General features: G+C 51.2%; 1 protein-coding gene across 1 annotated transcript in view; it reads left to right on the top strand.

The window, feature by feature from the left end:
- LOC119976429 overlaps window positions 1–12,801 on the top strand; it is a 63,140-nt gene that overhangs the window by 47,113 nt on the left and 3,226 nt on the right. The window contains 4 exon segments of the mRNA XM_038816960.1: window positions 791–976; window positions 6,196–6,429; window positions 9,019–9,041; window positions 9,134–9,249. Coding sequence (XP_038672888.1) covers window positions 791–976; window positions 6,196–6,429; window positions 9,019–9,041; window positions 9,134–9,249 — 559 coding nt within the window.

Here is a 12,801-nt window from a genome sequence, read left to right as displayed (position 1 = left end):
AGCGGCCCTCGGAGAATCGGCGTTCGCCGTTAAAAACGGCGATCGGCGATTCGGCGTGCGGGGGGGGGAGAATAGTGGGAGGCGCCAGGGGGGCGCGAAAAATGGCGGGAGGCCCTCCCGCTATTCTCCCAGGCCGCGTGGGGAGTGGAGAATTCCGGCCACTGTCTTTAAGTTCACTAAGCCAATCCAATAGATAAACTTTTATCCCGGACAAGCCCCCAATTTGTTATGAGCCAGGGTTTAGAAAACCCCAAAGTGTGTTATGGAGTTCACCTGAGCCACAACTTTCAATAGATTGTAGTTATGGGGAACACACGGGCTTACTCTGCAGGTGTGATGAAACAGAAATCTACAGCACATTTAAATTAAAACACTATTTATGAAACCAGTTAACACTTTATAAACCCACAGTAAACATCTTAACTATCAACACCAATAAATCCCCCAAAGAGTACTCTCTAAGTAACTCTTAATCTTTCCTTTCAACATCCATAAGACAAAAAGATCCCTTTTTACAGAAATACATCAGGTTTAATTTCACTGCTGAGAACAGTTCCCACTTTAAAATCACCAAATGAACATTAATGAGCTTGCAGAGATTCATACACATCTTGCTGTGACTACAGCTTCTCCAAATCTAAAACTAAACACACCCTGTAGCTGCGAGCCCAAAGTGAAAGTAAAAGTAGACAGACAGCCCAGCTCCACCCACACTCTGACATCACTGATAAACCCCCATTTCTTCAAGGTACATCTACTATAGTTAGTTTATAAACCCCATTTCTTAAAGGTACTATCACATGACACTGTGAAGAATAGAATGAGATTTAATTTGGGGCTTTCTATTTCAGAAAGATGTACAAATTATGTTTTTGTTCAGGAGGAACTGCGAACCTCACTCAAGCCAGTCCAGGACAAGAAGGAGGAACGTAACACTGTAAAACGTGATTATGAGAAAACATTAACTCACATTCAGGTATTTCTGAGCTTATTTTGTTCTACATTCTGTAAACATTGGCAGAATTGTACTGTGCAGAATTCTGGGGCTGGATTCTCCAATTTGAAGACTACAGGCTGACCCCAGCGTGAGAACAGTGGCTTTTTAGGCCTGAAACAATAGTGCAAAAGCTGCACTGATCCTCCGTCTGGTGGGGGGCCTAGCAGGAACACAGCGTAAAGCCCTCGGCTTTGATGTGGATATAGCTGGAGAATTGCCGGGTCTGTGGCAGCGGATGGGCACGGTGGCAGCCTGCAGCGGTCGCGCCTTGCAACATGGCTCCAGCCATACGCGGACCCAGCCTGCCAAAAACTGTCCCCCTGTAATCAGCCTCGCCACCCCAGGAACACCACCCACTAGTGCCCCTAGCCCCCGCCAAAGCCCCCCCCCCCCCCAGCCTGCCAAATACTATCCCCCTGTAATCAGCCTCGCCACCCCAGGAACACCACCCACCAGTGCCCCCCGCCAAAGCCCCCCGCCCCCCCAGCCTGCCAAAAGCTGTCCCCCTGTAATCAGCCTCGCCACCCCCGGTCTCTATTTAGTGACAGTGGAGTAGGTGTAAAAAAAAATCACAAAGATAGTTCCAGAACTTGTCTTAATGCACAAAGTATTCAGAATAATGTAGATGAACTGATGGCGTAAATCAAGGTAAATTGATCCGATCCCATAGCCATTACAGAAAGGTGGTTACAAGGAGATCAAAACTGGCAACTTAATATTCTGGGGTACTTGACCTTTCAGAAGGACAGGAGGGAAGGAAATGGTGGTGGGGCAGCTCTGTCAATAAGAGATTAAACAAGCACAGTTGTGAGAGACAATCTCGACTCGGATGATGTCGAGTCCATTTGGGTGGAAGTAAAAAGCAGCGAGGGAAAGAAGACACTGGTAGGAGTGGTGTCTCGACCCCCAAACTGTAGCCACGCTGTAGGAAAGGGTATACATTTAAAAAATAGGAGCATATAAAAGAATAGAGAAATAATTATGGTTGACTTTAATCTTCATGTTGATTGGGTTATTCAAGTTGGAAGAGTAGCTATGACAACAATTCATAGTGTATTAGGGATAGTTTCCCAGAGCAATATGCCATGGAGCTAACCAGGGAACAGGCTATCTTGGATCTGGTAATGAGGCAGCTTTAATAAATGACCTCAGAGTAACTGATCCCCTCAGAAATAGTGATCATAACATGATGGAATTTAAGGATGGGATTTACTGGCTGTTCAAACTGATGGGCAGTCACATTCCCTCGCGGGCGCACTGGTTTCCCAGCGATGAGGGTGCTGTCAGTGGGAAATCTCATTTATAACGGCGAGTCCGGTAGATCCCACTGACCGGTCGCCTCCCCCGGCGAAAATGCACAGCGGGATGGTCGGTAAATCCCACCCTAATATTCAGATTGAGAGTGAGAAACATGGGTCTGAAACAATTGCGTTTAACTTCAATAAAGGGAATTACAATGAAACGAGGATAGAATCAGCTAAAATGGACTGGGCAGATAGATCAGCAGGAAAGACAGTGAACAAGCAGTGGCAGACATTTAAGGAGGGAATTCATGACTCACAGCAAAAATGTATCTCAGTAAGGAGGAAAGATTCTAAAAGGGGGATAAAGCAACCCTGGCTCACCAAGGAAGTTAAGGAGCGCATTAAGTTGAATGTGAGTCATCGGGCTCTGCCAGTCCTGGTCGCTCTCCATTATTTGTACCATGATGTTGATGCCCTCAGCGATGGCCCTCAATGACTGGGCCATGCTCTGGAGTGTCACCTGCGTCTGGAACATGTCCCTCAGCAACTGGGACATGATGTTGAGGCCCTCAGCTATGGACGTCACGGACTGACCCACACCCTGGGCACCACCACTCAAGGTGCGGATGTCGTGCTCCAAGCTTTCTACTGCAGTCGCCACCCTAGCAGTGTTGGCCGGGTGCCACATATTTTTAGCATCTTCAACAGCAGCCAAAGCCTTTGGGATTCCTCCAGTCGGCTACCCAGTTGCTGGAATGTCGCTGCCATCCTCCACTGAATGTTGTGGCTCTGGCCTATCATCTGCATCAGCTCTGGGACAATCTTGTCCAAAGGCAATTTGGCATTGTCCATCTGGCTGGGGCCCAGCTGAGGCCTGGGATCAGCAGACCTCCGACTGCTGCCTCCCTCGAATGTTCCTCCCTCCACCTGATGTGCATCAGCAACTGTGAGGTGCTCACCAGATTGTGCCCCAGAGGCCTGTCCACTAATGTCGCCACCGAGGTGTGTGTCTCTGCGCTAGTGGAAGATGGAGGTGATATCTGTGATGCCTCAATGGTGGTCTGCTCGGAGCTCTCCTCCAAGGTGGTCTCTTGGGTGACGGGGGGGCGGGGGGGGGAGTCCCATCAGATGGAGATCCTGTGAGACAGTGGACATGTGGTCGCTGAGAGGGAAGGATTACTTTGTCTCACTTGAGAAGGTCACCTGGGTGAAGGGGCCATAGATCCTCACCCCTGTGGCACAGGCCAACCTCGCTGTCAGTGACTGCTCTCTCCTCAGTCAAACCTGCGATCTCCAGGGCCTGTTCCTCATCGGGGGTAGGACTCGCATCTCTCCCATCCGTCTTGGCCCTTCCCACTTATTATGGGCTATCTTCTCCTGTGGAGACAAAGAGAGAGCATTGTGAGCCGCACGTTGGCATTGCTGACCCTGCTGCTGGTCCTCTGACCCCCTCGGGGGAACAGGGGACGGGATTCTCCGACCCCCTGGGGGTCGGCGGGGGCGGGAATGGCGACGTGCCGGTCGGTGGGCCCCCCGCAGCAATTCTCCGGCCCACGATGGGCCGAAGTCCCACCGCTGACAGGCCTCTCCCGCCGGCGTGGATTAAACCACCTACCTGACCGGCGGGATTGGCAGGCGCGGGCGGGCTCCGGAGTCCTGGGGGGGCGCGAGGCGTTCTGACCCCAGAGGGTGCCCCACAGTGGCCTGGCCTGCGATTGAGCCCACCGATCGGTGGGCGGGCCTGTGCCGTGGGGGCACTCTTTCTTCCGCTGTCGTCATGGTTTTCACCATGGCAGAGGCGGAAGAGACCCCCTCCCCTGCGCATGCGCCGGTATGACATCAGCAGCCGCTGTCGCTCCATCGCATGCGCGGACCTCTGCCGGCCGGCGAAGTCCTTTCGGCCCTGGCTGGCGTGGCGCCAAAGGCCGTTCACGCCAGCCGGCGGAGTGGGAACCACTCAGGCGCGGGCCTAACCCCTCAATGTGAGGGCTTGGCCCCGAAAGGTACGGAGACTTCCGCACCTTTGGGGCAGCCCGACGCCGGAGTGGTTCAGGCCACTCCAACACGACGGGACCCCCCGCCCGCCAGGTAGGGGAGAATCTGGGCCAACGCCGGAGTGGTTCATGCCACTCCAACACAACGGGACCCCCCGCCCCCCGCCCCGCCAGGTAGGGGAGAATCTGGGCCAGGGAGGCCCGACTCTCATTCACAGCATCTGGCCAGGTCAGCATCTCCAAAGCGAGGAGCAGGTCTGTGCGCTGCCATGCTTGTGTGTTGACTGGGAGTGAGTGGTGAGGGAGCGTTTAAAAGCAGCTCCCCCTTGTTAGTGGTGAGACGCTGAGGCTCGAGTCTGAGACAGCCAATAATGGCGAGTATCTGGTGGGGGCCCATTTTTGGCACTAAGTGCCGTTGAACACGGGCCTCCATCTCGCCAACGCGTCCATCGGGAAACATCCTGCCAAATGACACTTCAAAATGTTTCCGGGGAATTTCCCCCATTATTTCATTGGAGACGGTTCAGTGAAGGTTCACCAGGATGATCCCCGGAATGGAGGGTTTGTCCAATGAGAAAAGGTTAAACCGGTTGGGACTCTACTCATTGGAATTCAGAAGAATGAGAGGCGATCTCATTGAAACATATCGGATTGTTAAGGAGCTGACAGGGTCAATGCTGAGAGGATGTTTCCCTCATGGGAGAGTCTAGGACCAGAGGGCACAGTGTCAGAATAAAGGGGGGCCAATTTCAGACTGAGATGAGGAGGAATTCCTTCTCTCAGAGGGTTGTGAGTCTTTGGAAGTCCTTCCCACAGAGAGCTGTGGGGGCAGAGCCCTTGTGTATGGCTGAGACAGATAGATTCCTGATCTGGGTTACCGGGAAAGGGCAGGAAAGTGGACATGAGGAATGTCGGATCAGCCACGATCCTATTGAATGGTGGAACAGACTCAAGGGGTCGAATGGCCTGTTCCCATGTTCCTATTTCTTATAGTCTTAACTAAGAGGTTAAACCTATCAGGAAAGATTAAACTGACTGTGGCTCTTTTCTCTGGAATAGTGAAGCTGTGAGGTGAGCTGAGTTCTTTATAATTATTTCAGGGTAGGGCAGCACGGTGGCCTAGTGGTTAGCACAACCGCCTCACTGCGCTGAGGTCCCAGGTTCGATCCCGGCTCTGGGTCACTGTCCGTGTGGAGTTTGCACATTCTCCCCGTGTCTGCGTGGGTTTCGCCCCCACAACCCAAAAATGTGCAGAGTAGGTGGATTGGCCACGCTAAATTGCCCCTTAATTGGAAAAAGTAATTGGGTAATCTAAATTTATAAAAAAAAATAAAAAAAAAATTATTATTTCAGGGTTTGATAGTGTAGATCCAGTGAACATGTTTCTACTGGACAGAGAGTCCAAAACCTGGGGTTTAAAATCCAAGATAATCACCAGTAAACCAAATAGAGAAATCAGTAACTCGATCCTCAGTTACAGCTCCCTCTCCTGAATAAATTATCATCTGCTAATCGATTATCTATTATATCTAATCAATTAACTAAATTTCACTGCATTGGGGAATAGTGTTCTGTATAAAAGACATATCTGGCAGCAGCGGTTAGCACTGCAGCGTCACAGCGCCAAGGTCCCAGGTTCGATCCCGGCTCTGGGTCACTGTCCGTGTGGAGTTTCCACATTCTCCCCGTGTTTGCGTGGGTTTCGCCCCCACAACCCAAAGATGTGCAGGGTGGATTGGCCATGCTAAATTGCCCCTTAATTGGAAAAAATGAATTGGGTACTCTAAAAAAAAAATTTAAATAAAAGACATGTCTTTGTCTCAATAAATTACAATGTTTGGAATTAACTGGATTAGGAATGTTTTTCTCTGGAGTATTCTGATCTGAACAGATCTGTTCAGGCTGACCAAACTTTTAAAAATCTTCATTTAATTTTCAATCTCACTGTTATTTCCCAAAGGACCAAAGTGTAAAGACAGAGAAACAGATTAAAGCCCAATTTGAAAAACTTCACCAGTTTCTCCGTGAGGAAGAGAGGACTGAGTTGGAAGATCTGAAACTGGAGAAAGAGAAAAAGAGTCAGGAGATGAAGGAGAGGATTGAGAAGATAACGGAGGAAATCTCATCGCTTTCAGTCACTGTTCAGGATATTGAACAAGAGCTGAGTGAACAGGACAACATCAAGTTTTTAACGGTAACTGTTTATTTATTTCTCTCTCCTTCACCGTCTTGAAGAATGAACAGGTTGTGTCATCAAAATCCAGAATATAAAACTCACCGACCAAAACAACCCCAATTACCTGAGACATTTGGTTTTCCCTGTGTCACACCCAAGATCACTAACGGATCTTTAACACGGAAATGACTAAATCTGGAGCTTGTTTACTGTAATATTCTAGAGGGATAGTTTCATCAAATTAAACAATGAAGAAAATCAGCTTCATTCAGAGTGAGGAACCCTCCGAATGGTCAGACCATTCTCCCCTGAGTGGACATTTCCAGGCGAGCTGTTGGTCTGAGACTGGGAACTACAGCCCAGGATCCAGCCAGGCAGGACCATGTTTCCAATGCTTGGCTGCTCCCCGGCTAGAACTGGAATGATTCTGTCCAGGAGAGAGCTCTCCACAGGGTCAGATACACAGATAGGTAAAGCTTCCTCCCAGCAGTTAAATAGTTCAATGTTCAGAGAGTGAGAGGGGAGAGTCTCCACACTGAAAACATTTAAATTAAAATCAATTTGATTTTCAGAATTTCCCAGGAAGTTCAGTGAACCCCCTGAGTATTTACTTTAGTGAATTCTCTGCTGTGTACTGAGATGCTGATGAATCTATTTGAACAGTATTGGGTGAGGGATAAACGTTGACCAGGACACTGAGAGACTCCTGTGCTCTTCTTGGAATAGAGTCTTGGGATCTTTTCCCTTCACCTGAGCAGACAGAAGAGAGCTGGGTTTCAGATCTGAGTGGAAAGCCGCTCCCTCTGACAATGGAGTTCCCACTCAGCTGGTTGCTCATTGAGCTCAGTGTGACTCACAGCAAGTGGAGCTGACATTAGAATGCATTCTGTCTGCTTCAGCTTATCAGCTTACACAGAGTGGGCTGACACTCTATCTGTAGGATACTGCAGACAAAGATTCAAACACAAGTTTGATGAGTCCCAAGACTGAAGGTTAAACTAACATTGCAGATTTTGCCCAGTTTCTCGGATAGTCAGTGATTTCTATTGGAGACTGGTACAGGTACAGGTACACCCCCCCCCCCAAATCCGGCTGTCCCCCCAGGTACAGCCCCCCAAATCCGGCTGTCCCCCAGGTACAGCCCCCCAAATCCGGCTGTCCCCCCAGGTACAGCCCCCCAAATCCGGCTGTCCCCCCAGGTACAGCCCCCCAAATCCGGCTGTCCACAAACCGGAATTGTCCACAAACCCGGAATTGTCCACAAACCAGAATTGTCCACAAGCCCGGAATTGTCCCCAAACCCGGAATTGTCGACAAACACGGAATTGTCGACAAACCGGAATTGTCCACAAACTGGAGTTGTCCACAAACCTGGAATTGTCCACAAACCCGGAATTGTCCACAAACCCGGAATTGGCGGCAAACCCGGAATTGTCCACAAACCCGGAATTGTCCACAAACTGGAATTGTCCACAAACTCGGAATGGTCCACAAACCCAGAATTGTCCCCAAACCCGGAATTGTCCAAGAACTGGAATTGTCCACAAACCCGGAATTGTCCCCAAACCGGAATTGTCCCCAAACCTGGAATTGTCCCCAAACACGGAATTGTCCACAAACCCGGAATTGTCCAAAAACCGGAATTGCCCACAACCCGGAATTGTCGACAACCCGGAATTGTCCCCAAAACCGGAATTGTCCCAAAAACGGAATTGTCCACAAACCCGGAATTGTCCAAAAACCGGAATTCTCCACAAACCGGAATTCTCCACAAACCCGGAATTGTCCACAAACCCGGAATTGTCCAAAAACCGGAATTGTCCACAAACCGGAATTGTCCACAAACCGGAATTGTCGACAAACCGGAATTGTCCACAAACCCGGAATTGTCCACAAACCGGAATTGGCCAAAAACCTGAATTGTCGACAAACCGGAATTGTCCACAAACCGGAATTGTCCACAAACCCGGAATTGTCCACAAACCCGGAACTGTCGACAAACCCGGAATTGTCCAAAAACCGGAATTGTCCAAAAACTGGAATTGTCCACAAACCCGGAATTGTCCCCAAACCCGGAATTGTCCCCAAACCCGGAATTGTCCAAAAACTGTAGTTGTCCACAACCCGGAATTGTCCCCAAACCCGGAATTGTCCAAAAACGGAATTGTCCCCAAACCGGACATTTTTCTCTCCGTGAACTGCTCAGCATTTCCAACATGTATATCATTGACCCTGTCTGTTTAATAACCTGTACCTTATGACAATGGAATTCCTGTTCATCTGGTCATTTTCCATCAGGAACATGTCTGTATTTTCAGCAATATTCAAGATCTTTCTACCAAGTGAGTGTTGATAAATTAATTCCAGTAATTGGACATTGATGAGGATTTATAATTGGATTGTAACTCTGTGAGTTGTGTTGTGCAGTAAGATCGAGTCATTTGTAATATTGTGGAGTAACTCACAGTCCAGTGAGGACAGCAAGAGGCAGTCCAATAACTTTCTATATTTAAAATGTACTTTTCTGTGGAATCCAGTCTGTTACTTTACCTTTTGTGATAAAATGTTCTCCAAACACAAACAGTAATAATTGTTCTTGTTCCACAGAAATTTCCGGATTTACAGAGAAGGTAAAATCACCCCCTTGATTTGATTTTAATTTCTAACATATTTCTCGGCCAGCCTGGAATGATCCAACACTGACCTTTACCTCCTGTTTCAGACTGAAGCGAACTCTCCCAGAGCCACAGGAGGTTTACCCTTTAATAAATGTGGGGAAGTACATTGGCTCACTGCAGTACAGAGTGTGGAAAAAGATGCTGACGGTGATTAATACAGGTGGGTGTGAGCTTCCTGACCCCAGCTATTAAACAGCTCTCTATTATTAGTGGAAGGGATCGGTCTCTTTATATTATGGGTAGCATGGTGATTAGCATCAATGCTTCACAGCTCCAGGGTCCCACGTTCGATTCCCGGCTGGGTCACTGTCTGTGCGGAGTCTGCACGTCCTCCCTGTGTGTGCGTGGGTTTCCTCCGGATGCTCCGGTTTCCTCCCACAGTCCAAAGAAGTGCGGGTTAGGTGGATTGGCCAGGCTAAATTGCCCTTAGGGTCCTAAAAAATAAAGTTAATGGGGGTTGTTGGGTTGCTGGTATAGGGTGGATACGTGGGCTTGAGTGGGGTGATCATTGCTCGGCACAACATCGAGGGCCGAAGGGCCTGTTCTGTGCTGTACTGTTCTAATTCTAATAAATATAGAATTGTATTTGTCACAGATTAGATTTAACTTCAGTCAGTTTTCTGTTAAAATACAGAATTGTCAGATCAGATATTGTTACGACCCCCTGGGCTAGTGCGCAGTCAATTCAGTCCCACTTGACCCAGAATAACAACACAATTTAAGTTAATAAAGAATTCATTGGAAAACACCCAGGGCGGAATTCTCCGCAATGGCCGACGCCGGAGTGAAACTCGGAGTGTTTCACTCCGGCGTCGGAGGCCGCTCCTCGCCCCCCCTCCAATTCTCCACCCCCGGGGGGGCGAGGACCCGTCGGGGTCGTCAGGCCACTCGGCCCATCTGGACCGGAGAATCGCCGGTCGCCGGGAAAAACGGCGAGCGCCGATTCTCCGAGTTTGCGACACGCCATTTGGGGGGGGGGGGGGAGAATCGCGGGGGGTGCCAGAGCGGCCCTCCCCTGATTCTCCCACACGGCGTGGGGAGCGGAGAATCGCGCCCCCAGGGTGGGATTCTCCAGTTTTGGGACTATGTTCCCACGCCGTCGTAAAAACTGTGGCCTTTCAGGACAGAAAAACTGGCGTGAAAGGGCCACATATTCCTCACCCTGCAGGGGGCTAGCAGTGACCCATCGGGAAACTTGCAGCTTTTGCTGCTGATACCGGCCCCGCACTTCCGGGTCAGAGGTCGGGCATGTGCACGGTGACGGCCATCAGTGGCCTTGCCGTGCTCCATGGCGGATTCAGACCAAATAGTCTGAGTGCCCCCGATCGTCCGTGCGCCTGACCAGGACCACGCGCCCTCCCAAAATTACCTTTCAGCCCCGAAAGGCTTTGTTCCTTAACCACCCAATAATTACAGTCACCAGGTTTGTAAATATAAACACAATTAATTTTATTGATAACACTAACTATAATTAAATGTGCAGCAAATACAACAGATTGACTATTATCTAATTCCTAACCCCCCTCCCCACTTAAACCCACCCTCTACACACTCACTCACACTCACCCCACCCTCTACACACTCACACTCTCACTCTCACACACACAGACACACACTCACCCCACCCTCTACACACTCACACTCACTCACACACACACACTCACCCCACCCTCTACACACTCACTCACACTCACCCCACCCTCTACACACTCACTCACACACACACACTCACCCCACCCTCTACACACACACACACAGACACACACTCACCCCACCCTCTACACACTCACACTCACTCACACACACACACTCACCCCACCCTCTACACACTCACTCACACTCACCCCACCCTCTACACACTCACTCACACACACACACTCACCCCACCCTCTACACACTCACACACACAGACACACTCACTCACACACACAGACACACACTCACCCCACCCGCTACTCACACTCACTCTCACACACAGACACACACTCACCCCACCCTCTACCTCAGACACTCACACACAGACTTACACTCACTCACACCCCTCACATACACACTCACACTCAAACACAAACTCACTCACACACGCAAACTCACAAGACACCCACACACACACACACTCTGACATACAGACACACATGCACACTCACACAAACACACACTCACAATCACACACTCATTCACACACACACACTCCCTCACACACTCAGACACACACACACATACAAACGCATACTCACACACACACACAAACACTCACACATACTCACACTCATTCACACACACAAACTCATACTCACACTAATTCACTCACTCACACACACTCAATCACACACACACATACTCACAGACATACAAACTCACACACACTCATTCACACACACATACGCCCACACAAAACTCATACACACACACTAATTCACTCACTCACACAGACACACACACATACACACTCAGACACACTCACTCAGTCACTCACACACACGCGCGCACACACTCACACGTGCACACGCACCCGCACACACACACACTCACTCACACAGACACTCTTGTGCTCTCCCTCGCTCTCTCTCTTCCTCTCTCACTCTCTCTCCCTCTCTCGCTCCCTCCCTCACTCTCGCTCTCTCCCTCGGTCGCTCCATCGCTCTCTCTCTCTCCCTCGCGCTCTCTCTCTCACTCTCTCTCTCCCTCGCTCTTGCTCTCTCCCTCGCCCTCGCTCTCTCTCGCCCTCGCTCTCTCCCTCTCTCCCTCGCTCTCTCCCTCCCTCTCGCTCTCTCCCTCCCTCCCTCTCGCTCTCTCTCCCTCCCTCCCTCTCGCTCTCTATCCCTCCCTCCCTCTCGCTCTCTCCCTCCCTCCCTCTCGCTCTCTCTCCCTCCCTCCCTCTCGCTCTCTCCCTCCCTCCCTCTCGCTCTCTCCCTCCCTCCCTCCTCGCTCTCCTCCCTCCCTCCCTCTCGCTCTCTCCCTCCTCCCCCTCCTCTCGCTCCTCTCCCTCCCTCCCTCTCGCTCTCTCCCTCCCGCTCCCTCCCTCCCTCCCTCTCGCTCTCTCCCTCCCTCCCTCTCGCTCTCTCCCTCCCTCCTCTCGCTCTCCTCCCTCCCTCCCTCTCGCTCTCTCTCCCTCCCTCCCTCTCGCTCTCTCCCTCCCTCCCTCTCGCTCTCTCCCTCCCTCCCTCTCGCTCTCTCCCCCTCCCTCCCTCTCGCTCTCTCTCCCTCCCTCCCTCTCGCTCTCCTCCCCTCCCTCCCTCTCGCTCTCTCCCTCCCTCCCTCTCGCTCTCTCCCCTCCCTCCCTCCCTCTCGCTCTCTCCCCCTCCCCTCCTCGCTCTCTCTCCCTCCCTCCCTCCCTCCGCTCTCTCCCTCCCTCCCTCCCTCTCGCTCTCTCTCCCCCCTCTCGCTCTCTCCCTCCCTCCCTCTCGTTCTCTCCCTCCCTCCCTCTCGCTCTCTCCCTCCCTCCCTCTCGCTCTCTCCCTCCCTCCCTCTCGCTCTCTCCCTCCCTCCCTCTCGCTCTCTCCCTCCCGCTCTCTCCCTCCCTCCCTCCCTCCTCTCGCTCTCTCCCTCCCTCCCTCTCGCTCTCTCCCTCCCTCCCTCTCCCTCTCCCCTCCCTCCCTCTCCCTCTCTCTCTCCCTCCCTCTCGCTCTCTCCCTCCCTCCCTCCCTCTCGCTCTCTCCCTCCCTCCCTCTCGCTCTCTCCCTCTCGCCCTCTCCCTCCCTCTCTCCCTCCC

This window comes from Scyliorhinus canicula, chromosome 13 (assembly GCF_902713615.1).
Source record: "Scyliorhinus canicula chromosome 13, sScyCan1.1, whole genome shotgun sequence".
Classification (NCBI taxonomy): Eukaryota; Metazoa; Chordata; class Chondrichthyes; order Carcharhiniformes; family Scyliorhinidae; genus Scyliorhinus; species Scyliorhinus canicula.
The sequence above is the reverse complement of the archived record's forward strand: the minus strand, read 5'-3'. Positions and strand labels throughout refer to the sequence as shown.